Source organism: Sarcophilus harrisii, chromosome 4 (genome assembly GCF_902635505.1).
Source record: "Sarcophilus harrisii chromosome 4, mSarHar1.11, whole genome shotgun sequence".
Taxonomy (NCBI): Eukaryota; Metazoa; Chordata; class Mammalia; order Dasyuromorphia; family Dasyuridae; genus Sarcophilus; species Sarcophilus harrisii.
In genome coordinates, this window is record NC_045429.1 from 131,536,110 (window position 1) to 131,557,492 (window position 21,383).

At 34.7% G+C, this 21,383-nt stretch overlaps 1 protein-coding gene across 1 annotated transcript; it reads left to right on the forward strand.

Annotated features, from left to right (window-relative positions):
• The first annotated feature begins 1,679 nt into the window (after window positions 1–1,679).
• SOD2 (superoxide dismutase 2) lies at window positions 1,680–15,083 on the forward strand. Its single transcript, XM_003769575.4, has 5 exons — window positions 1,680–1,843; window positions 2,917–3,119; window positions 10,414–10,530; window positions 11,978–12,157; window positions 14,226–15,083. The coding sequence occupies exons 1-5, from the start codon at window positions 1,812–1,814 to the stop codon at window positions 14,369–14,371; spliced, it is 678 nt and encodes a 225-aa protein (XP_003769623.1). The 5' UTR covers window positions 1,680–1,811; the 3' UTR covers window positions 14,372–15,083.
• Window positions 15,084–21,383: the final 6,300 nt, after the last annotated feature.

The following is a 21,383-nucleotide window of genomic DNA, read 5'->3' on the forward strand; positions in this document are numbered from 1 at the left end:
GAGCTAAATGGGCAAGCTATGACTTGGGCGTGGGGGTTGGGAGGGGAGGACCGATTTGATTTGTGATTTTATTCTTAGAAACGGTTACTTAGCACCCGGTTGAAGAGGGTAGGAAACAGGTGTTCAGTAAAGTATGTTACTGACTGACCTGGCTTTTTTTTTTTTTTTAATAGCTTTTTACAAGTTATATGTATGGGTAATTTTACAGCATTGACAATTGCCAAACCTTTTGTTCCAATTTTTCCCCTCCTTCCCCCCATCCCTTCCCCGCGATGGCAGGTTGACCAATACATTTTTTTTTTTTTAATAGTAACTTTTTATTGACAGAATCCATGCCAGGGTAATTTTTTTTTACAACATTATCCCTTGCACTCACTTCTGTTCAGATTTTTCCCCTCCCTTCCTCCACTCTCTCCCCCAGATGGCAAGCAGTCCTATACATGTTAAATAGGTTACAGTAGATCTTGGATACAATATATGTGTGCAGAACCAAACAGTTTTGTTGTTGCACAGGGAGAATTGGATTTAGAAGGTAAAAATAACCTAGGAAGAAACAAAAATGCAAACAGTTTACATTCATTTCCCAGTGTTCTTTCTTTGGGTGTAGCTGCTTCTGTCCATCATTGATCAATTGAAACTGAATTAGGTCTCTTTGGACTGACCTGGTTCTTAATGAATGAAAATCTTCACTTGTGGCTTTGGATTGGAGTCATCCCCCCTTGTATAAGAAGCGTTTGCTGATCCCCCTTAACGTCAATGCCTTATCTTCTGTTAATACTCTACAATTTATCGCCTATGTATCTTGCTTGTTTCCTGAGATTTGCTTACTAGCACAGTGGCTTGCACTCAGTAGGTGCTTACTAAATGTCTCCTGATTATCATTGTCGAATCTTCCATTAGACTATGAGCTCATTAAGAGCGAGGAATCTTTCCTTTTTTTTTTTTTTTTAACCCAGCCAAGGACTGGTATAAAGTAGGCGATTAATAAGTGCTTATTAATTTACTGATCAGAAATAAAAAAAAAAAGATAATAGTATTGCTGTACATTTGATAGCAATTCAGTTTCCAAATGTCCTTTTCATATTTATACGTATGTACTTAGCAAAGTAGAAACGGATAGAGAGCCAAAGCCTCTGGCAAAGGGTATGTAAAGCTAGGTTCGTTTTAAATTGAATATGGTCTAGAACTTTGCGGTGTCTTTTAACTGCGTGACTGTCCGGACGTCTTAAACCCGCCTCCCGTGAGATTGACATCTCTAAGGGCTAAGGGCGCGCTAATCACGTGCCACCGGGCATTCGCGCGAGAAGTAGAAAGCGAGAGTTAAGGGACGAGGAGGGCGACGATTAACTCCTTTCTGCCCGGGGACCGCGGTCCTCGTCCGCGGAGAGCGAGGTTAGCGCACGTGACTAGCGCAGAGGCCTGCTCTCTGGCGGAGTTCACAGAGGGCTGTATCAATTCACAAAGATAGGGGAGAATTGCTTTTTCTTTAACACGTTACAAGAGAAACGGCCCCATTATGAGGCCAATTACTTTGATTCAATCATGATTTTCTTTATGTTTTTGTTAAGCAACATGGGAAACAGACGTGGACAGATCCGCGGAATCTAGGAGCGCTGTCAGGCGCTCCCCCCTGCCTGAGTTGGTAGCAGCGGGCGCTCGGCAGGAGAGGCGGGACCGGAAGGGGCGGGACCGGAAGGGGCGGAAAGCCGCCGTCCTTGGTGTTGTGGTCCCCGAACCTCTGAGCTCCTTTGCGCGTGGTTGCCGCGTCCTCCGGGGAGCGGCTGCGGGTGCTGCCTTGATTGCCGCTGGCGATGGCAACCATGCTCCGCAGGGTGGTGTGCAGGTGAGGGCGGATCCAGGGGCCCGGGCCCGAGGCTCCTGCTGGCGCCCCCTCATCTTGCCGAGCTGTCAGGCAAAGGGTCACCGCTGGCCCAAGGGCACGCTTAGTGGGGCCGGCAGGAAGCTGGGACCGAAAGCGGGGTTGGGGCCTGCGGGGGGAGCAGTATGTTCCCTCTTGCTAATCCGGCCGGCGCTGCGCCGCTGTCCTTTCTCCTCCCGTCTGAGTGTCAGCTCTCTGAGGGCAGTACTCTATATCGTAGCCTCGGCGCTTAGCGTAGTGCCTGGCTAAATGCTGCTGATTTAAAGAACTATCGGGGCAATATCTTTCCTCCTCCTTCTGTCCTTGTATCTTTTCCCCCTCTCTTCCTCCTCCCCCCCATCTCTTAAACGTCATCCGGTTTGCTGAGTCAGAATGTTTTTTTTGACGATAACCTTCACTTTTTGCTTTTGTGGTTTGGCAATAACCATTAACTCGTTCTAGATTTGCAGCCAGAAGGGAAGGGGGGGAGGGAGAGAAAAGGACTTTTTTGGTCCAACTCAGTCTATTGCAAATTTTTCTCGTGCTTTTAAAAAATATTCGTGCCCTTATTTAACTTGTGTTGGATTATTTGCTGGCTACGGGAGGGAGGAGAAGAAAATTTTGGAAAAAGGGTGTCAAAAGCTATCTTTGCATATATTTTGAAAAAATAAAAGCTACTATTAAAAAAAAGTTTGGAAAAAATGAAAATATTAACTCACGATCAAACCATGATAGTTGAGAGATTCTAGAAAAATTCAACCAGTCCACATTTATAGCCTACTTTGTGCCTGACTATGAGGACATACGACAGAAAACAAAATTCCACTTGTTTGTTTCCTGGGAAAAGATCTTATTACTTCTGAAACCAGTTTGAACAAGGAATATACAATTAGATGTATAGAATTACCTATTTCTCTAAGCTTAAAGGAAATTAGATATGCTGTTTACTTTACAACTTTTTTTTATAGCTTTGTGGACAAACGCCACAGTTTAATAGAAAATTTTCCTTATTTAATGTAGTGCCTTTTTCTTTTTCTTTTTTTTTTATATCTTTGCAGGAGAACCAATAGGTTAGTACCAACTTTGGGATGCTTGGGCTCCAGGCAAAAGCACAATCTCCCTGACTTGCCTTATGATTATGGTGCATTGGAGCCTCACATTAATGCACAGATCATGCAGTTGCATCACAGCAAACATCATGCCACTTATGTGAATAACTTGAATGTTACAGAAGAGAAATATAAAGAGGCTCTGGCAAAGGGTATGTAAAGCCATAATTAACATTAGATCAAGAAACTGACTAAATAGTAAATGTTGAAATAGAAAGACTTATTGATATATTAAAATACTTTTTGTGTTCAGATAAAGCATTGTAATACTTTTTTCCTGTGAGTATACAATTATGAAAACCTTTTTTCTAATAATATAGGCCCTTTTGGAATAGGACTTTAGCTTGATATAAATCAAGCTGTTATGCCAGTCCAGAAAAATTTAAGCTTCTGAACTCTACTCATATTTAGAATTGACTTAGGACCTGAATTATACATGATTATTCTTTTAACCTTCTGACTAGATACTGCTGGTGTGTGTAAATATAAGTTCATAACTTTTTAAAGTATGATGAAGGACATTTTATTTTTTATTTATCTAGTTAGAGTAGAGATAGGCATGTGGTGGAGAAGTGTTCCTGGTACTCATACACAAATTCGTCTTTGCTCACATGAATTCCTCTCAATCAATTTCTGTTTCCTACAGAGGTCTCTTTTCTATCCAGTTCAGTATGGCAGTTGAATGTACTAGAGATAGGATTTCTAGTCCTCCAGCAAAGTTTGTCTGCAAATACGGATTTATCCTGGCATCTGAGAAGGTGGTTTTGGTAATTTCTAATTCCTACCAGAAGCATCAATTTCTGTTATTGGGATAAGGAACCCTTTTTAGTTCCTTTTTGGGAGGGATTGGGGAGAAAGTAGTGCTAGCTCTTCTAATATTCTGTGCTCATAACATCAGAGATTAGTCACTAAAAAACTCAAGGATTTTATTTAACTTAAAACAATTTTGAAAAATAAGCTTTAGTAATTCTAGCTTATAGTTTTCTGTTCAAAGTAGTAAAATGCTCTTTAGTCTCTACATTAATCAATGATTTATATGTAATCATAGATGTTGCTAGACTTCACCTAGATTGATAAGACACATGGTTTAAGATTTCAGATATCCCATTTACATCAGAATTTGAAACTTACCAATTTTATATTGTTGACATTTTTGCTGAACTTGAATCCTAACATGTAAGCTTTTTTCAAAGCTGAATTTTTTTCTAGTTAATTGGTGGCACCTGCTGGCAAAAAGTGGTATTGAAAACTAACTCTAATAGTGTACAACATTCACAGAAAAAACTGAACTGATTGATTACTTTTAAGAAAAAGTGTCATAAATAACTCATTTAATTCTCTTAATTAAATGAGAAGTTTTGAACCTTCTGGAAGATCCTTCCAGTTCTAGATCTAAGATCTTTTTTTTTAAAAAATCACATTTATTTAGTATTTTATTTTCCCCCAGTTACATATAAAAACAATTTTTAACAATTTGTTTTTAAAAGATTTTTTCCCTTCTTCTCTGATACCATTGAGATGGCAATTTAATATAGATTATACATGTGTAATCATGCAAAACATTTCCATGATAGTCCTGTTGTAGAAGAAAACATACCCCAAAAAGAGAAGAAAAAAATCTCAGGTAAATAAAGAAGGTTAAAAAAAAAAGTATGCTTCAATCTATGTTCAGTTTCTATAGGGATGGATAATATTTTTCATCATAAGTCCCTTAGAGTTGTCTTGGATTGTTGTATTGCTGAGAATAGCCAAGTCATTTGCAGTTGATTATCTTACAATATTATTGTTATTTTGTACACAGAACATTTCACTTTTCACCTGCTCTTGGAAGTCTTTCCAGATTTCTCTGAGAGCATCTTCCTCATTACTTAGCATAATAGTTTTCCATCATAATCACATATAATTTATTCAGCCATTCCCCAATTGATGAACATCCCCTCAATTTCCAAGTCTTTGCTCCCAGAAAAGAGTTGCTATAAATATTTTTTGTACAGATTTTTGTATTTTAATCTCTTTTGGAATATAGATCTAGTAATATTGTTAGGTCAAAAGGTATGCATGGTTTATAGCCCTGTGAGTGTAGTTCCAGTTTGTTCTACAGAATGGTTGAATCAGTTTACAATTCCAGTAACAATGCATTAATGTTTCTTTTTTTCTACATTCCTTTTAATATGTGTCCTTTTCTTTTTCTGTCCTATTAGCCAATCTAATAGGTATGAAGTAGCACCTTAGAATTTGTTTTACTTTGCATTTCTCCAGTTAGTAGTGAGTTAGAGCATTTTTTTCTATATTACTATAGCTAGCTTTAATTCCTTTATTTGAAAACTGTTCATATCTTTTGATCATTTATCAATAGGGGAATGGTTCTCCTTTTTTTTTTTAAAATAAATTTAATTCAGTTCCCTCTTCATTTGAGAAATAAGGCCTTTATCAGAAAAACATGCTTCAAAAATTTTTTTTGCAGTTACTATTCTATTTTCCTTCATCTCTTCTTCCCCTACCCCCTTTTTATGTTCTTTTCTTTCCTTTCACCTTGTCCCTCCTCAAAAGTGTTTTGCTTCTGACTATCCCTTTCCCCAATCTGCCCTTTTTTCCATTATCCCCTTTCCCACTTAATTTTCTATATGGTAAAATATATTTCTATACTTAATTGAGTGTGTATGTTTTATCCTCTGAGTCAGTTTTGATGAGAATAAGGTTCATGAAACTCTCTTACCTTCCTTCTTTTCCCTTTCACTGTAAAAGTTTTTTCTTTTCTCTTTCATTTGAGATTATTTATTCCATTTTTCCTCTCCCTTTCCTTTTCCTAGTACATACCTCTCTTACCTCTTAATTTTTTTTTTTTTTTTTAAGATATCCCTTCATATTCAACTCATACCTTTGCCTTCTATCTATATGGACTCCTGACCTAATAATGAGGAAGTTCTTTTGCATTATAAGTATCATCATCCTATAGGGTGATAAACAGTTAACCTTATTAAGTCCTTTCTGATTTCCTTTTCCTGTTTACCTTTTTTTTTTTTTTTGAGTCTTGTTTTTAGAAGTCAGATTTTCTATTCAGTTCTGGTCTTTTCATCCATTTTTATTGAGTGCTCATTTTTCCTCCTGAAAGATTATAATTATTTTTGCTGGGTAGAGAATTCTTCATTGTTATCTTAATTCCTCTGCCCTGCAGAATATCATATTCCAACACCCTCTTCCTCCTGCTCTTTTAATGTAGAAGCTGTTAAATCATGTGTTTTCCTGATTGTGGCTCCATGATACTTAAATTATTTTGTTCTGGCTGCTTGCAATATTTTCTTCTTGACCTGGGAGCTTTGGAATTTGGCTATAATGTTTCTGGGAGTTTTCATTTGGGAATTTCAGGAGGTGGTCTGTGAATTCTTTCAATTTCTATTTTATCCCCTGGTTCTAGAATATCAGGTTTGTTTTTCTTGATAGTTTCTTGATAGATGGTGCCCAGGCTCTTTTAAATTATTTTTCTTGAATCTGTTTTCCATGTTATTTGTTTTTTCAGTGAAATATTTTATTGTCTTTTGTTTGTTCATTCTTTTGGTTTTTATTGTTCTTGATTTTTCACAAAGTCATAAGTTTGCGTTTGCTCAATTCTGATTTTTAAGGAATTATCTTCAGTGAGCTTTTTGTACCTCCTTTTCCATTTGGCTAATTCTATTTTTTAAAATAGCTTTTTATTTACAAGTTATATGCATGGGTAATTTTACAGAATTGACAATTGCCAAACATTTTGTTCCAATTTTTCCCCTCCTTTTCTCCACCCCCTCCCCCAGATGGCAGGTTGACCAATACATGTTAAATATATTAAAGTATAAATTAAATAAAATATATGTATACATGTCCAAACAGTTATTTTGCTGTACAAAAAGAATCAGACTTTGAAATAGTGTACAATTAGCCTGTGAAGGAAATCAAAAATGCAGATGGACAAAAATATAGGGATTGGGAATTCTATGTAGTGGTTCATAGTCATCTCCCAGAGTTCTTTCGCTGGGTATAGCTAGTTCAATTTACTAATTCTACTTTTTAAGGAGTTTTTTCTTCAGTGAATTCTTATACTCAGTTTCTTTTTGGCCAATCCTAATTTTTTAAGGCATTTTTTCCCTCACTGCCCTTTTGTCCCTCCTTTACCATTTGGCCTAGTTTGTTTTTAGGTTTTATTTTCTTCAGTATTTTTTGTACTTCACGAAGCTTTTAACTTGTTTTCTTGCATCCTCTTATTTCTCTTCACAGAAAATCTTTTTTGAGCTTTTTAAGCTCTTTCATGACCTGAGATCAATTCTTATTTTCCTTGGAGGTTTTGGATGTAAGAGCTTTGACTTGGCGATCTTCTGAGTGTGTGTTTTGAGCTTCCTTGTCACCGTAGTAACTATCTGTAGTCAGAGTTTTTTTCTGTATGCTCATTTTCCTTATTACTTGACTTAATTTTAATTTTTTCTAAATGAGTTACATTTAATATTCGTTGTATAATGAGTTGTTTGAGTTCTGTTTCCAAGGTGGAAGATATCCTAAACTTCAGGGGTTTTGTGTAACTGTTTGAGAGATTTTTCTAAGAATTAGTAAGTTTTTAATTCTTTCAAGGTGACACCACCTTCAGAGAGGGGTTTACTGCTCTTCTTATCTGACAATGACAACTAGCATTCTTTCTACCTGGAATTCTTAGGAGAGCTCCTCCTCGATGTGGCCTCAAGCTTTGTGCTAGAATTCCTCCTCACTCTGGGACCGCAGCCCAAATCTGAGTGTGGCCAAAGCAAATGATCCTTCCTCAGTGCTGTAACCTCCTTCTTAACAGTTGTTTGACCCCCTTACCATCTGTGGGCTGTGAGTTTGAGGAAAAAGCTGCTGCTGCTGATTTAGTAGCTCCCAGGTTGTTCCTGCTTTGCTTGGGCTGGTCTGTGCTGAATTGTACTCTTTTCACTCTGGTGAAAGACCTTTCCTGTAGATCTTCTAAGTTGTCTTGGATTGGAAAACTATTTAACTAATGACTTTTTGTGGATTCTGTCACTCTAAAATTTGTTTAGTCAGTATTTAAAATTTAGTCATCATTTAAAGGTATTTGGAGGAGTTTGGGGGAGAATTCAGGTGAGTGTTCTGCCATCTTGGCTCTGCTTCTTGATCTAGGTTCTTTTAAGTCACCTTTAGTGAATTCTTGTGGTATATTTGAAAGGATGCTTCTTTGGCTTTGGAGTAAAAAGACCTGCACTTGAATTATGAACCTTTTTTTTTTTTTTTTTAATAGCTTTCTATTTTCAAAATATATGCAGAAGTAGTTTGCAATGTTCACTCTTGAAAAATCTTGTGTTCTAGATTTTTCTCCCTCCCTTCCCCTGTCCCCTCACCTTAGACAGCAAGTAATCCAATATACATTAAACATGTTCAGTTCTTCTATTCATATTTCCACTTCACCATGCTGCACAAGAAAAATCAGATTAAAAAGGGAAAAATGAGAGAAAAAAACAAAAAACAAAAAAGTTCAAATGGCAATGATAGATGCTTAAGTCTGTGTCCCTAAAGAGTACCTATTGATGTTTGTATTCCTCACAGTATTTTCCCTATTGATATTTGTATTCCTCACAGTATTTTCTTAATGGAGTACCAGGTACAGAATAGGTATTCAAAAAGATTTTTTGAATGCATCATCAGTGATGCTTAAAAAAAGAAAAGAAAATCTGACAAAGTGCTAGCTTTGGCTTGACTTCTAACAATAAGGAATATCTTGCTTGATTATGGCAAAGTTTTTTATACTTGAATTTTATTGAGTTCCTTTTTTTAAAATCAAATACACCTTTTTTAGGAAAAAAAACTTTTCCTATTGATGTGTTTTGTTTTTACAATCTCAGCATATAGCTACCACTTTAACAAAGATTAAAAAAGAGGGGAAAATAGTTGAGCAAAACTATCACTTGACCATGTCTCATATAGTATGTAATATTGTATACCTTTAATTTCCCATGTCTGCAATGATGGAAGGGAGGTACATTTTCTCAATTCTTTTCAGAGGCCAAGTTTGGTCATTATGATTATATAACATTTAGTAGATTTTTCCCCCTCATGTTGTAGTCTCTGAATTTTTTTTTTTCTGGTTTTGCTTACTTTGCTTTATGTCAATTCATATAAGTCTTCCCATGCTTCTCTGAAGTTATTATATTCATAGTTTTTTACATATTATCATTATAGTTACATTACATTTGTTTAGTCATTCTTCCTGTGAATACTTATCTTCCATTTATTTACTATCATGAAAAGTATTGCCATGGATATTTTGGTGTATATATGGGACTTTTCCATTTTTCATAGGCACTTTATTTTCTTTCTTTTTAGTATCTACTAGAATATTTTATTTTATACAGTAGTCTAGCTTAATACAATTTTCAAAATGTGAGCTATTTAGATATTACGGTGTAATATGTTGACTAATTTAACAAAAAATAAGCAAAGACTATGGTGCTCACTTTTACTTTGGCATAAGATCTTTCATATTTTACTTAATAAATTTATCCTAGAATCATTAAAGTATTACATATGAAATAATCTTAAATACTCAAACTAGTTTTATTTTAAACCTTTTTAAAACGATCTATGATAGGAGTTTTGGTTTGGGCTTGTGATTTCATTGATGTAAGAAAATCCTGCTGAGGAAAGTCCTTTGACAAATGCAGATCAGTCCTGTCTTGTGACTTGACATTTTAGAATAAGTGTTGCCCTAGAGAAGTGAGAGATTTAAATGACTTGTCCAACATCTATATAGCTAGTATATATTATAGGCGGGACATGTACAAATGTATATTTTTCATAATTGAACTTAATGATTGAGGAGATTGCAAGTACTTTGGAATATTGGAATTTAAAATATAATTATAAAATAGAGATCAAAAAAGGGAATTGGTGCAATTTTTTTTTTTTGTTAAGTTTAAAAACTATTTGCACACATTATATATACATATATTTTATTTTTATGGGGATGAAATTATTCTGGTCAAGGGTATAATTTTTGTAACTTGTACTATCTAGACTAGGTCACATCCCAGCAGCATTTGGCAATAAATAGTGTTTGTAGCTTTTTTACTCCCAAAATTGTTAGTTGGAAATTTACTTAAAACTTGTTTTATACAATTTGACTTTTGTTGTTTGTTCTTGTGTGTAAACTTGGTCTTGTAGCAAAGTCACAATTTTTGAGGGTAAGGACTGTGAGACATAGTGTCTTTGTTTCCTTCACAGTACCCTAGCAGAATATTTATTGAATTCAAAGTATGTTGTGAGGAAACTTTTTTCTTTATATGCCTTTATTTTTTACATATAATATGGAATCATGGTATTTTTGAATTGTAAAACTAATAATAATTAGTTCAATCCTTCTGTTTTCTTGATAGGTTTTAAAATATACAATAAGGGTTTTGAGAAATTAATTTTTGTTTGCCCTTCACTTTTCAGGTGATGTTACTGCTCAGGTAGCTCTCCAGCCTGCACTGCGGTTCAATGGTGGTGGTCATATCAATCACACTATTTTCTGGACAAACCTTAGCCCAAATGGTGGAGGAGAACCCAAAGGTGTGTATAGTATGATATTAACCACATTTTAGTCAAGAGAGTAGTAACGATTATTTAATTAATAATCATTAATTAATGATAAATTAATTTAATTAAATGATTACTTTACTTAATAATTAATTAATAATGTGCTGTATATACATTATATAGTAATGAAATAGATTAATTACATTAATAATATAATTAGATGTTACATTAGATTTTCACTCACCTTTAATGGACTTTGACTTGGTTGTGGTTCCTTGGTATAAGAAACACAAAATTGTTCTTTTAAAAATTTTTTTAAACATAGGAAGGGAGATCCTTTTAGGTAGTTAAATATTTGGTGAATTTAGGTAGTAATATAGATTCATTTACCTTTGAAAGAGGAAAAGCATTTTATTTTTTTCAATATAGGGCAATCAAATTTCCTAGTTTTAAATATACTTTTGCTTATGGAAGGAGAATTTATTACTTTATTATTAGTTTATTACTTGGGGGGGAAAGTGTCTTGAATGATTAAAAAGTTAATTATGTTAGCAAGTCTTGCTTTTAAATTGGATTTTAAAATGTTTTATTTATTAGGTGATTAATATTTGTAACAGTTAATAAAAACAGTCAAACTTTAGAATCATTGTACATGAAATAATAAATTGCAAATATTTATTAAAAGGTATATCAAATAAAATAACAAACATCCTCATGTAAATTACATTTTGATCTCTTCTATATAATTTTTAAGCTTTTTAAATCATCATTTCAATATTTTACATTCACTGGAACTTTTATAATAATCGTTATTGACATAATAAATTTTATTTTTTACTCATATTCTAAATGAACCTATGGACTAATAGGAATTTCTTTAAGCAAAAACAATTAACTCCTTTATTTGAAGATGTTCAATACAAATGTAATCTTTTCTTGCCGTACTATATTTTGATCCATACTCAGTTATTTCCCACCGTTACTTCACTGTGGTTTCTAGATTTCCCTGTGAGTAGAGTTATTATAATTTTATTTATTTTCCTTACATAAAACACAACAAAACAAAACTTTTTTTTTTTTTTTGCATACTTGGCCAAAGCCTTATTTTTCTCATGATTTTTATTGAATTCAACTTAACTTCCTTGCTGCTTGAGCTCATACGCTTTATTGTTGGCTTCTTTAATTTTGTTGGTTGTGAATTTCTGAGTGTGTTTGGTATCTAACTTGAAGACATAGTTAGGCTAGGGAGTTCTTCCTTTATTTTCTGTGGAAGGTCTTTTCTCTTTGCAAGATCCTAAGTAGATATATATTTGCTGGTCCTTAGTAGATGCCCTTCGTGGCTAGATACAAACTGTAATGACTGTAATTTTAAATTGTGCCCTCAAAATCCTAATCTCTCAGTTAATGTAATAAAAGATTCTGCATTTGATCAGAATGTCAGTGCTTATTGTGATTCCATTTTTTTTTTTTCCCCTAATAGGGGAATTGATGGAAGCCATCAAACGTGATTTTGGTTCTTTCGAAAAATTTAAGGAGAAGTTGACAGCTGTGTCAGTTGGTGTTCAAGGTTCAGGATGGGGTTGGCTTGGCTTCAATAAGGAGCAAGGACGGCTGAAGATTGCTTCTTGTTCTAACCAAGATCCTTTGCAAGGAACAACAGGTTAGTGATCTGGATGAAAAATAATTAAATACTACAGTCAGAAGAGGTGGTTGTTGTCAAGAAATTAATAAGAGCAACTTTTAAAGAATATCCGCAATGTGTTATGTAGCCTTGTGTTTAAAAAAAAGTCTGCTAAAGTGAATAATGTGGGAAGTTTTTCTGTGTAAGAGCAACCTTTTTTGAAAGATTAAAAAAAAAGTTTGAAAGCTCTATGATAGAGTAACCAAGCAATAAAACCAGCTTCTTAGATTTTAGTACATAAAAAGCTGCGTGTATTTCATTTAAGAAGCCCTTTATTTTGTAATGAGATATCTGTAAAGTGCTTTGCAAACCCTGAAATATGATAAATGCAAGCTGTTTTTACTCCTGTTACTACCAGATAGATGGGCCCTGGTCTGTGCATATACTCTCATGTCTTAAAAGTCATTTTCATTACTGAAACTCTAGGATAATCAGGACTTTGAGAATGAAAGTCCTTCTAATCATTATCTATTTGACTTTATCAGTTAGGATATATCTATAATCAGATTAGTGATATTGGCATTACAAGAGGCAGTGACATCGAGGAGAAAGCATTTGGCTTGGAGTCAGAAAGATGAGTTCAAATTTAGCTTCAGCAATTAGTAGCAGTATGATTTTGGGCAAGTCATGTAACCTTCACATTTTAGGTGCCAGTCCTCATGTTGACAATCACCAATTCTTTTCTTCATAGAGCATAGTATCAGTGTTGTAGATGTTAGTAGTTTTGGAGCAAGTGGACTGTTGATCTATCTTAGTGATATGTACATTCTCATATAAAACTGCCAATTTATACATATCATAAATTGCCTTTTTAACTTTAAGCTACATTTTAATGAAATGTTTGGGTTTTTTCCCCTCCCAGTCCACTTAATTTCCTTTATTAATATATAGTTTCCACTATTATCTAAGACATAATGGATTTTTGTGCTGTGAAATTAGCCCTGGGAATCAGATAAAGGTTCCTATACAGCTGTTAAGTTCTTAGTATTTGCTTTATAGATGTGTAGGTTCTATTAAAGGAAACATATAAACAGAAATCTGTATAGTGTTAATAATGGATCATGTTCATATAATGCTTTATGGTTAAACAATGTTTTGTACCTCTCCTTTGATTTTTATAACAACTCTCTATGAGGTAGCATAAGTATTATGATCCCCATTTTACAGATGGAGTAATTGAGGTTCAGAAAGATTACTTGCTGGTGTGTCTGCTAATATACAATGCTGACTCTTAGACCTCAGTCTTTTGATTCCAAGTTCAAGGCTCACTTTGTCTCATTACATTATCTAGATAAGTGTTTAACAACTTTAAAGATGCTTACATTAAAACTGAGGAGTAATTAGCCCCTTGAGAACTTTTTTCTATTTGCATACTAAGATGTCTTGTAACTGCTTACAGTGTGCTTTTAAAAATTGTTAAAACAAGTCCTACTTAATGATTTTCTCTCAATTAACATTTTCTGGTGAATCATCATAATTTTCACCATTCTCATTATGGCCTATATACTAGAATTAATAAGTGTTTACAATGTGGTAGTACTGTGGAAAGTGCTGTAAACACAAATGCAAGTAAAAAAAAAAAGACAATCTGTCTTCACATAACTTACATTCTAATAGGGAAAACAACATATAAAAGGAAGTTGTAAGGGGAGAAAGGAATAAAAAAACCAAAACCCTACAGGGCTTGGTAGAGAAGTCTGGAATGTGCTTGGAGAGATGCCTTGCTGAGATGCTCTCCTTAAATCCAGGTTCTGGGAGAATTTCTGCCCATTGAGAGGGAGAGGCTATTGGGTAAGTTCTTCTAGTGCATGAATTCCTAGATTAAAATGAGGCTTCTGGAAGAAGAGGTGGTGTATCCTGGAGGTCTGCTTGAGTTTGGCTATGATTTGATTTAAGCAGGTCTTTCATATGAAACTGAAACATTAGCAAAAATAGTTTGAAGTATAATTTTTATAAAACAGGAAAGGGGGGAGTCAAAAGGAAAAAAATTTGAAAGTGGAGACTATATGTTTACTGATGTTTACTTTTTTTTCTTTTCTTTCTATAGGTCTTATTCCTCTACTGGGAATTGATGTGTGGGAACATGCTTATTACCTTCAATATAAAAATGTTAGACCTGATTATCTAAAAGCAATCTGGAATGTAATCAATTGGGAGAATGTATCTGAAAGATACTCGGCTTGTAAAAAGTAGAGCAGTACTTTATTCACTGTTTAAATTTTTGCTCTTGTTGAAGCTATTTTTGTAGTGTGTGGCACTGTAATTTGTTAATGAGTTGTTATCCATAACTCTTAAATTACCTGTAAAAATTGTATGTAAGCAAATTGTTTAATGCCATGAAAGATCTTTTATTTTCAAAGCTTTTCGGTTTTGTGCAATAATAATAATAGTATGCATAATAACTTTAGAGATTGAGTGTGGGTCTTGTGAATGTTTCAGATAAATGGACATGATGCTTAATGGACATGACTATTGTCTCGATTAGAAAAAGCCCAACAACACAAATAAGCACAGTCCAGAAGATCCGTTCTTATGATAACTGTTTCCAGAGAAGCCTTTAATCTGGTGGTATAAGAACTATAACACCTTGATTATCTAACAGTGAAGTCTATTTAAGAAAGTGATCTAGAATGGGGTTGAGGTAGGCAGGAGAGAATAAATTTCAAACAAAATTAAAAAAAAACAACAACATTAAAAATTTCACATGTAATTGGGAAATGTTTAGATATATTTAAAAAATAAAGTTCTAACAAAAACATTCCTTTTTGTACATGACTTTAAAATAATAGCTTTTTATTTTTCAAGATACATGCAAAGATTTCAATATTCAGCTATATCCTGTACAGTGTCATGGAATACATGAAAGCAACAAACTATGGAAAAATAAATATGTACACATTTAGTATTGTGTTTTGCAGGTTAAAAATTGTCCCCAATGTTTCTACTGCCTCTCCTATACAGCAAATAATCCAGCGTAGATTAAATATGTACAATTTTTTTGAACATATTTCCACATTTATCATGTTGTACAAGAAAAAAAAGATCAAAAAAGAAAAAAATGAAAAAACGTAAGCAACAATAAAAAAGATGAGAATATTATATTGTGATCTCCATTCAGTCCTATAGTCCTCTGTCTGGATGCAGATGGCTCTCTCCATTACAATTCTACTGGAATCACCCTGATTAATCTCATTGTTGAAAAGAGCCAAATTACATGATTTTTAAAGGACTTTCCAGAATGCTATTGTAGAAAAAGGCTTCTTGAAATACAGGTTTGAATGCCATTCTCTGATAGGTTTTTATAATGTCCAGGCTAGCTTTCTGTTGGGCCTCAGCATCAGCCTGAGGCCTTGGGCTTCCTGGGGGAATGAAGTGAAGGAGGCAGGAAAACAGACACCTGTTGGTCAAAGTTGGAGTCTGGACTCTGGAATCTGGAGCTTGAAATCTTCTCTGTGGCTGAAATCTGCGGCCCAGAGAGCCCTCTGTCCCTGGGACTCCCTTAAGTACTACACCACCATACCACAACTACATCACCATGCCGCACTGGGCATGCGCAGCTGTAGGACGTCACATCACTACATTACCTAAGTATACGCCAACTAGATTGACCACATATTACATCACATCAAGTATGTGCTTAGAAAAACCACCATCTCCCACCCATAGGTGCTTAACTACAAGCACCCTGCTGTCCTAGATTCAAGTACCCCCTTTCAGAGTGCAGGCAGCTACAAGTTATGTTATGGTTATCCTCACTTCCCTCTAGATTGAGCAAAAGCTTATTTGTGTCTGACAGTGTATACAAAATTCTGTCTCAAAACAGTCTTCCTGCCTCTGCCTTGAGAAAAGGAGGTGGGGTGCCTTCTCTTTGCTCAGATTGCCATTGTTTTTTTCCCCATTCTTCAGAGTTCAGTTTCCTCAGTATTCTGTTCATTTTTTCTGATGGCAAAGATGGCATGGTTTTAATGTCATAATGTTACAGGATTCCTTTATCTACAGATATCTTAGCAGTACATTGTATATGTCAGCATTGATTATGACTGAATTAATGGCAGAACCTGTATTATTCAAGGTCTGAGTGATCTTGTACTTTTTTTCCCCCACTAATGAAAATCAGAGCTTTCTTTTTCCATTTTCTGTTACTTTTAAGAGTTAATGGGAAAAATAAAGTAACATTACGTTATTAGTTACTGAAATATTTTTCAATGCAGCTAATTTTTTTAATTGGTTAAAGTAGATTTACACTTTTGGCCATGTTACAAAATTTTGGAAGATTTTACAAGAATATTGATGCGTGGGATTTTGTGTAAATTTTAAAACATTTCTTTCATTTAATGACTAGGTTTTTGGAAGTCACAGATACTTTGAGCTTTATTAAATTTTTGACTTCCAGTGAGCTCTGACATCAGTCACATGAATACAGTTTGCTTTTACTTAGGCCATGCAGGGTGAGACCGAATTAAGTAGTACAGAAAAATGGTCCTTTTTGACAAGTGGTCATTTGAATACAAGTAGCATCTAAAGAGCTAGTCTTGAGATAGCATTTTATGATACTTATTTCAGTATCAATTGGCTTAAAACAAGTTTTGAATGGCTAGTATCTTAATATACTTAGTCACACAATTTGGAATAAGTGGTTAATAGTGACTTAACTGGAATGAGTCCCAAGATTTAGTTATCCCTGTTGCCACACATTTCAATAGAAAACTTCTTAGTGGAAGTTTAATACAAGGTATTGGGTTGTCAGTTTGTAAGTTAACATTTTCTGGTCACTGACAAAACCTGATTTACCCTATCTTTTGATTTTTATTTAACCTTTAGGTTCTAGAATATCAGGATAATTTTCCTTGATGATTTTTTAAAAGAAGATGTCCAGTTTTTTTTTTTTTTTTTTTTTGATCATGACTTTCAGGTAGACCAATTTTTAAATTATCTCTCCTGGATCTAATTTTCAAATCAGTTGTTTTTCCAATGAGATATTTTACATTTTTTTGTTTTGCTTTATTGTATCTTAATTTCTCATGAAGTCATTAGCTTCTATTTGCTCAATTCTAATTTTTTATGGAATCATTTTTCTCAGTGAGTTTTTGTATCTCCTTTCCTACTTCCCAATTTTGCTTATTAAATAGGCATTCTTTTCATTAGCTTTTTTTTTTTTTCTATTTCCTTTTGTACCACTCAGGTCTCTTCCTATTTTTTCCTCTCAACTGATTTTCAAAATTACTTTTGAGATCTTTCACAGCCTGAGGCAAATTGTTATTTTTCTTGGAGGCTTTGACTTTGTAATCAGATTCTGACTGTGTATTTTGATCTTCCTTGTTATAATAACTTTCAATGGTCAGAAACTTTTTCTGTTATCTATTCGTTTTCCTAGCCTATTACTCAGCTTTTAATTCACTATTAAAATAGGGCTTTGTTTCCAGGGTGGAGGGTTCATTGTCCCAAGGTTCAAGGATTTTGTGCAGTTGTTTTCAGAGCTCCATCCAGAGACCTGACCACAAGCCCTCTTTTCTGCCCTGGAATTGTTTTTTTTTTTAATTTTTTTATTTAATAGCCTTTTATTTACAGGATATATACATAGGTAACTTTACAGCATTAACAATTGCCAAACCTCTTGTTCCAATTTTTCACCTCTTACCCCCACCCTCCCTAAATGTCAGGATGACCAGTAGATGTTAAAATATATTAAAATATAACTTAGATACACAATAAGTATACATGACCAAAACATTATTTTGCTGTACAAAAAGAATCAGACTCTGAATTATTGTACAGTTAGCTTGTGAAGGAAATCAAAAATGCAGGTGTGCATAACTATAGGGATTGGGAATTCAATGTAATGGTTTTTAGTCATCTCCCAGAGTTCTTTTTCTGGGTGTAGCTGGTTCAGTTCATTACTGCTCCAATGGAAATGATTTGGTTGATCTCGTTGCTGAGGATGGCCTGATCCATCAGAACTGGTCATCATCTAGTATTGTTGTAGAAGTATATAATGATCTCCTGGTCCTGCTCATTTCACTCAGCATCAGTTCGTGTAAGTCTCTCCAGGCCTTTCTGAAATCATCCTGTTGGTCATTTCTTACAGAACAGTAATATTCCATAATTTTCATATACCACAATTTATTCAGCCATTCTCCAACTGATGGACATCCATTCAGTTTCCAGTTTCTAGCCACTACAAAAGGGCTGCCACAAACATTCGTGCACATACAGGTCCCTTTCCCTTCTTTATAATCTCTTTGGGATATAATCCCAGTAGTAACACTGCTGGATCAAAGGGTATGCACAGTTTGATAACTTTTTGAGCATAGATCCAAACTACTCTCCAGAATGGTTGGATTCGTTCACAACTCCAACAACAATACATCAATGTCCCAGTTTTCCCGCATCCCTCCAACAATCATCATTATTTTTTCCTGTCATCTTAGCCAATCTGACAGGTGTGTAGTGGTATCTTAGAGTTGTCTTAATTTGCATTTCTCTGATTAATAATGACTTGGAGCATCTTTTCATATGACTAGAAATAGTTTCAATTTCTTCATCTGAGAATTGTCTGTTCATATCCTTTGACCATTTTTCAATTGGAGAATGTCTGCCCTGGAATTGTTAGGAATATCCTGTCCCACTGTGGCTGTAAGATCTAGTGTGCTAAAGCAACAGTGCTAATGGAGAGGCCTCCTGAAGCACAGATAATATCCACATCTTCTTGTTACCAGGATGATAACCGTTCCTCATTTAGAGGTGCAATTGGCTACTATATGCCCTAAAATGTCTTGAAATTAGTTTTTTTGAAAGTTGCCTATTGGATGAACATTTTTTACTGTTAATAAAAGAAGCTCAACCAATTACAAAACCTCTCCTTTAAAAACTTAATTTTCTTAGTTTTTGTGTTTTAACCAGTTTTACTGAACATGTGTGGAGAAAGTTTAGCAAGTGATGAGGAAGTTGAAATTTTAATCTGTAATCCAGACTGAGCATCTATTTTATGTTTCTGTGTTTGGGTTTATAGCAAAATTAGCTTCAAATAAAATGAAAATTAAGAAATTTTACATATTTCATGTTAACTATGGAAATAAATTTTAGAAAAGTATAGAGAAATTATGCACTTTTCAATGCTTTAATCATTGTGATAACATGGTTAATAAAGCTTTTTTAGTATGATTGATTTTTAAAATACTAGGATTTGATCATCACAATAAAAATATGAGTTATCCTGCCTTCTCCATGACATTCTTCTCATGCAAAATATATGTGACATTCATTTTTGTAAACCCTGGAGAAAATATCTTCAAATTGTTTTGAGCCACGGTCATTTTCAAGAGATAAGATTTTAATTCTGGCACTGCCACTCATGGACAGTAAAAAAAAAAAACAAAAAACCCAAAACTCTTTAGCCTTATGTTTTCTTATGTTTTAAAACGAGGGTAGGATTGGACTAGATCTCTATCTTCAAACATTCTGGTTCTGTTTGTTTCATCAGTTAAAAAATTGACTAGGATTCCTGTGGTTAAATAGATATTGATAATATTAAGTATCCAAGTTATTTTTAAGTGCTTTTTAAAACTGACAATTAAATTTAGGGATCCCTAGATAATGGATATTAGATTGAGACTAGATCTTAAAAGTAATGTCATATCTCCCTTTCCCCATGAGATTCTTGGTCATTTCAAGTAGTTTCTGTGGCTTAAATCCCCTTTAACAACTTGCACTTAGTCCTGATCTTAAAAATTCTGGGTAATCAGTAGCTGCTCCTCAGAAGTTTGGCTCTTCTTCCTTTGGCCATTGATTTCCACAAACACATTAAACATCTACTGTGTGCAAAGTTTTATACTAGGTGGTGATGATTGATTTATTTATTTTAAAAGATTTTCAGTTTTTGGCCTTGTTACACATAATCTGGAATAGGTTATGACATTCAAGTACCTACAGGAAAGGCAAAGAGAAAACCAAGTGTTTCGTTATGTGAGGAAGGCTAGAAGGATTGTTATTGGCAAGGCTTAAAAGTCTGCCAGTATCCATCTTTTTAATTGACTCATCCAAATCAGAGTAATCTCTGGCTTGAGAACAGTAAAGTCAAAGGGCAAATTTAAAACACTTGTTTTCTGGAAGATTGCTTTTTCTTGGTGACCTCTTTCTAGGAATTATTGCTACAGTTTCAAATTCATCAGATAAAAAAAGAGTATATGCTAAAGGTCAGCTTTGTTCTTCACTTCAACTTTCAGATTCTTGTTATGTATTTAAAATAAGGAGAAATATTTCTGGGGAAGGTTCAAGAAGAAGGATTCACTGAGTGCTTCTCAGGTTGAAATATTTAAAGCAAGTCATTTAACCCTGTTTGTCTTCATTTCTTCATCTATACAATGAGCTGGAAAATAAAATGGCCAACCATTCCAATATAATGGCCAAGAAAACCCCAAATGAGGCCACAAAAAGTCAGGCAGGACTGAAGAGCAACAAGGATTGATTCTGACGAGGAGAGCCTAAAACTCAATGGGGGACCCCGAAACTCTCTGAAACTCCAAGTCTCCTTGAATCCTAGCCTCTGTAAAAGACCCTGCCAGAGGGAAACAGGATAAACAGCTTCATTTTTGGGGCTTGGGGCCTGTGGCAAGAATGGGACAGTTTATTTCCTCTATCTCTAAAGATTTATCTTTAGGCTGGCTCTTAAAAAGCAGGGACAAATTCGGCTTAGGAGATCTCAAGATCAAAAAGCTCATTTATTTTTGCAATACTGCTGGCCTAAATATCTCTTAGAGAACCAGGACAAATGGCCAATTAATGGTTCAATCTATTACAACACTATTAAGGAACTGGACTTATTTTGCAGGAGACAAGGAAAATGGACTGAAGTTCCTTATATTCAGACCTTTATGGCTCTGTCCCAAAACCCTAAATTAAGATTAAATTGCAGAATGTTGCTTGTCAAGTTTAATGGAGAGAAAATGAAGGTAGAAACCGGCCTTTTAAATGATCCCTTCTTTTCCACTCCTTTAGGGGTGCAAGAAGTGTCTACCCCTCCCCACCCTGAAGCCCTCCGTCTAATGCTTATACTCCAGAACCGCCCCTTTTCAAAACAGGACCTTGAGTCCCAGGATATCTGACTCCTCTCTCCTCCAGAGCCGAGTTCTGGGGTTACGCAGCCCCCACTTATTAGCTCTTCTCATATAAGAAGTGGGATCTCTTTTTCCTCAATCCCCATCCCTCC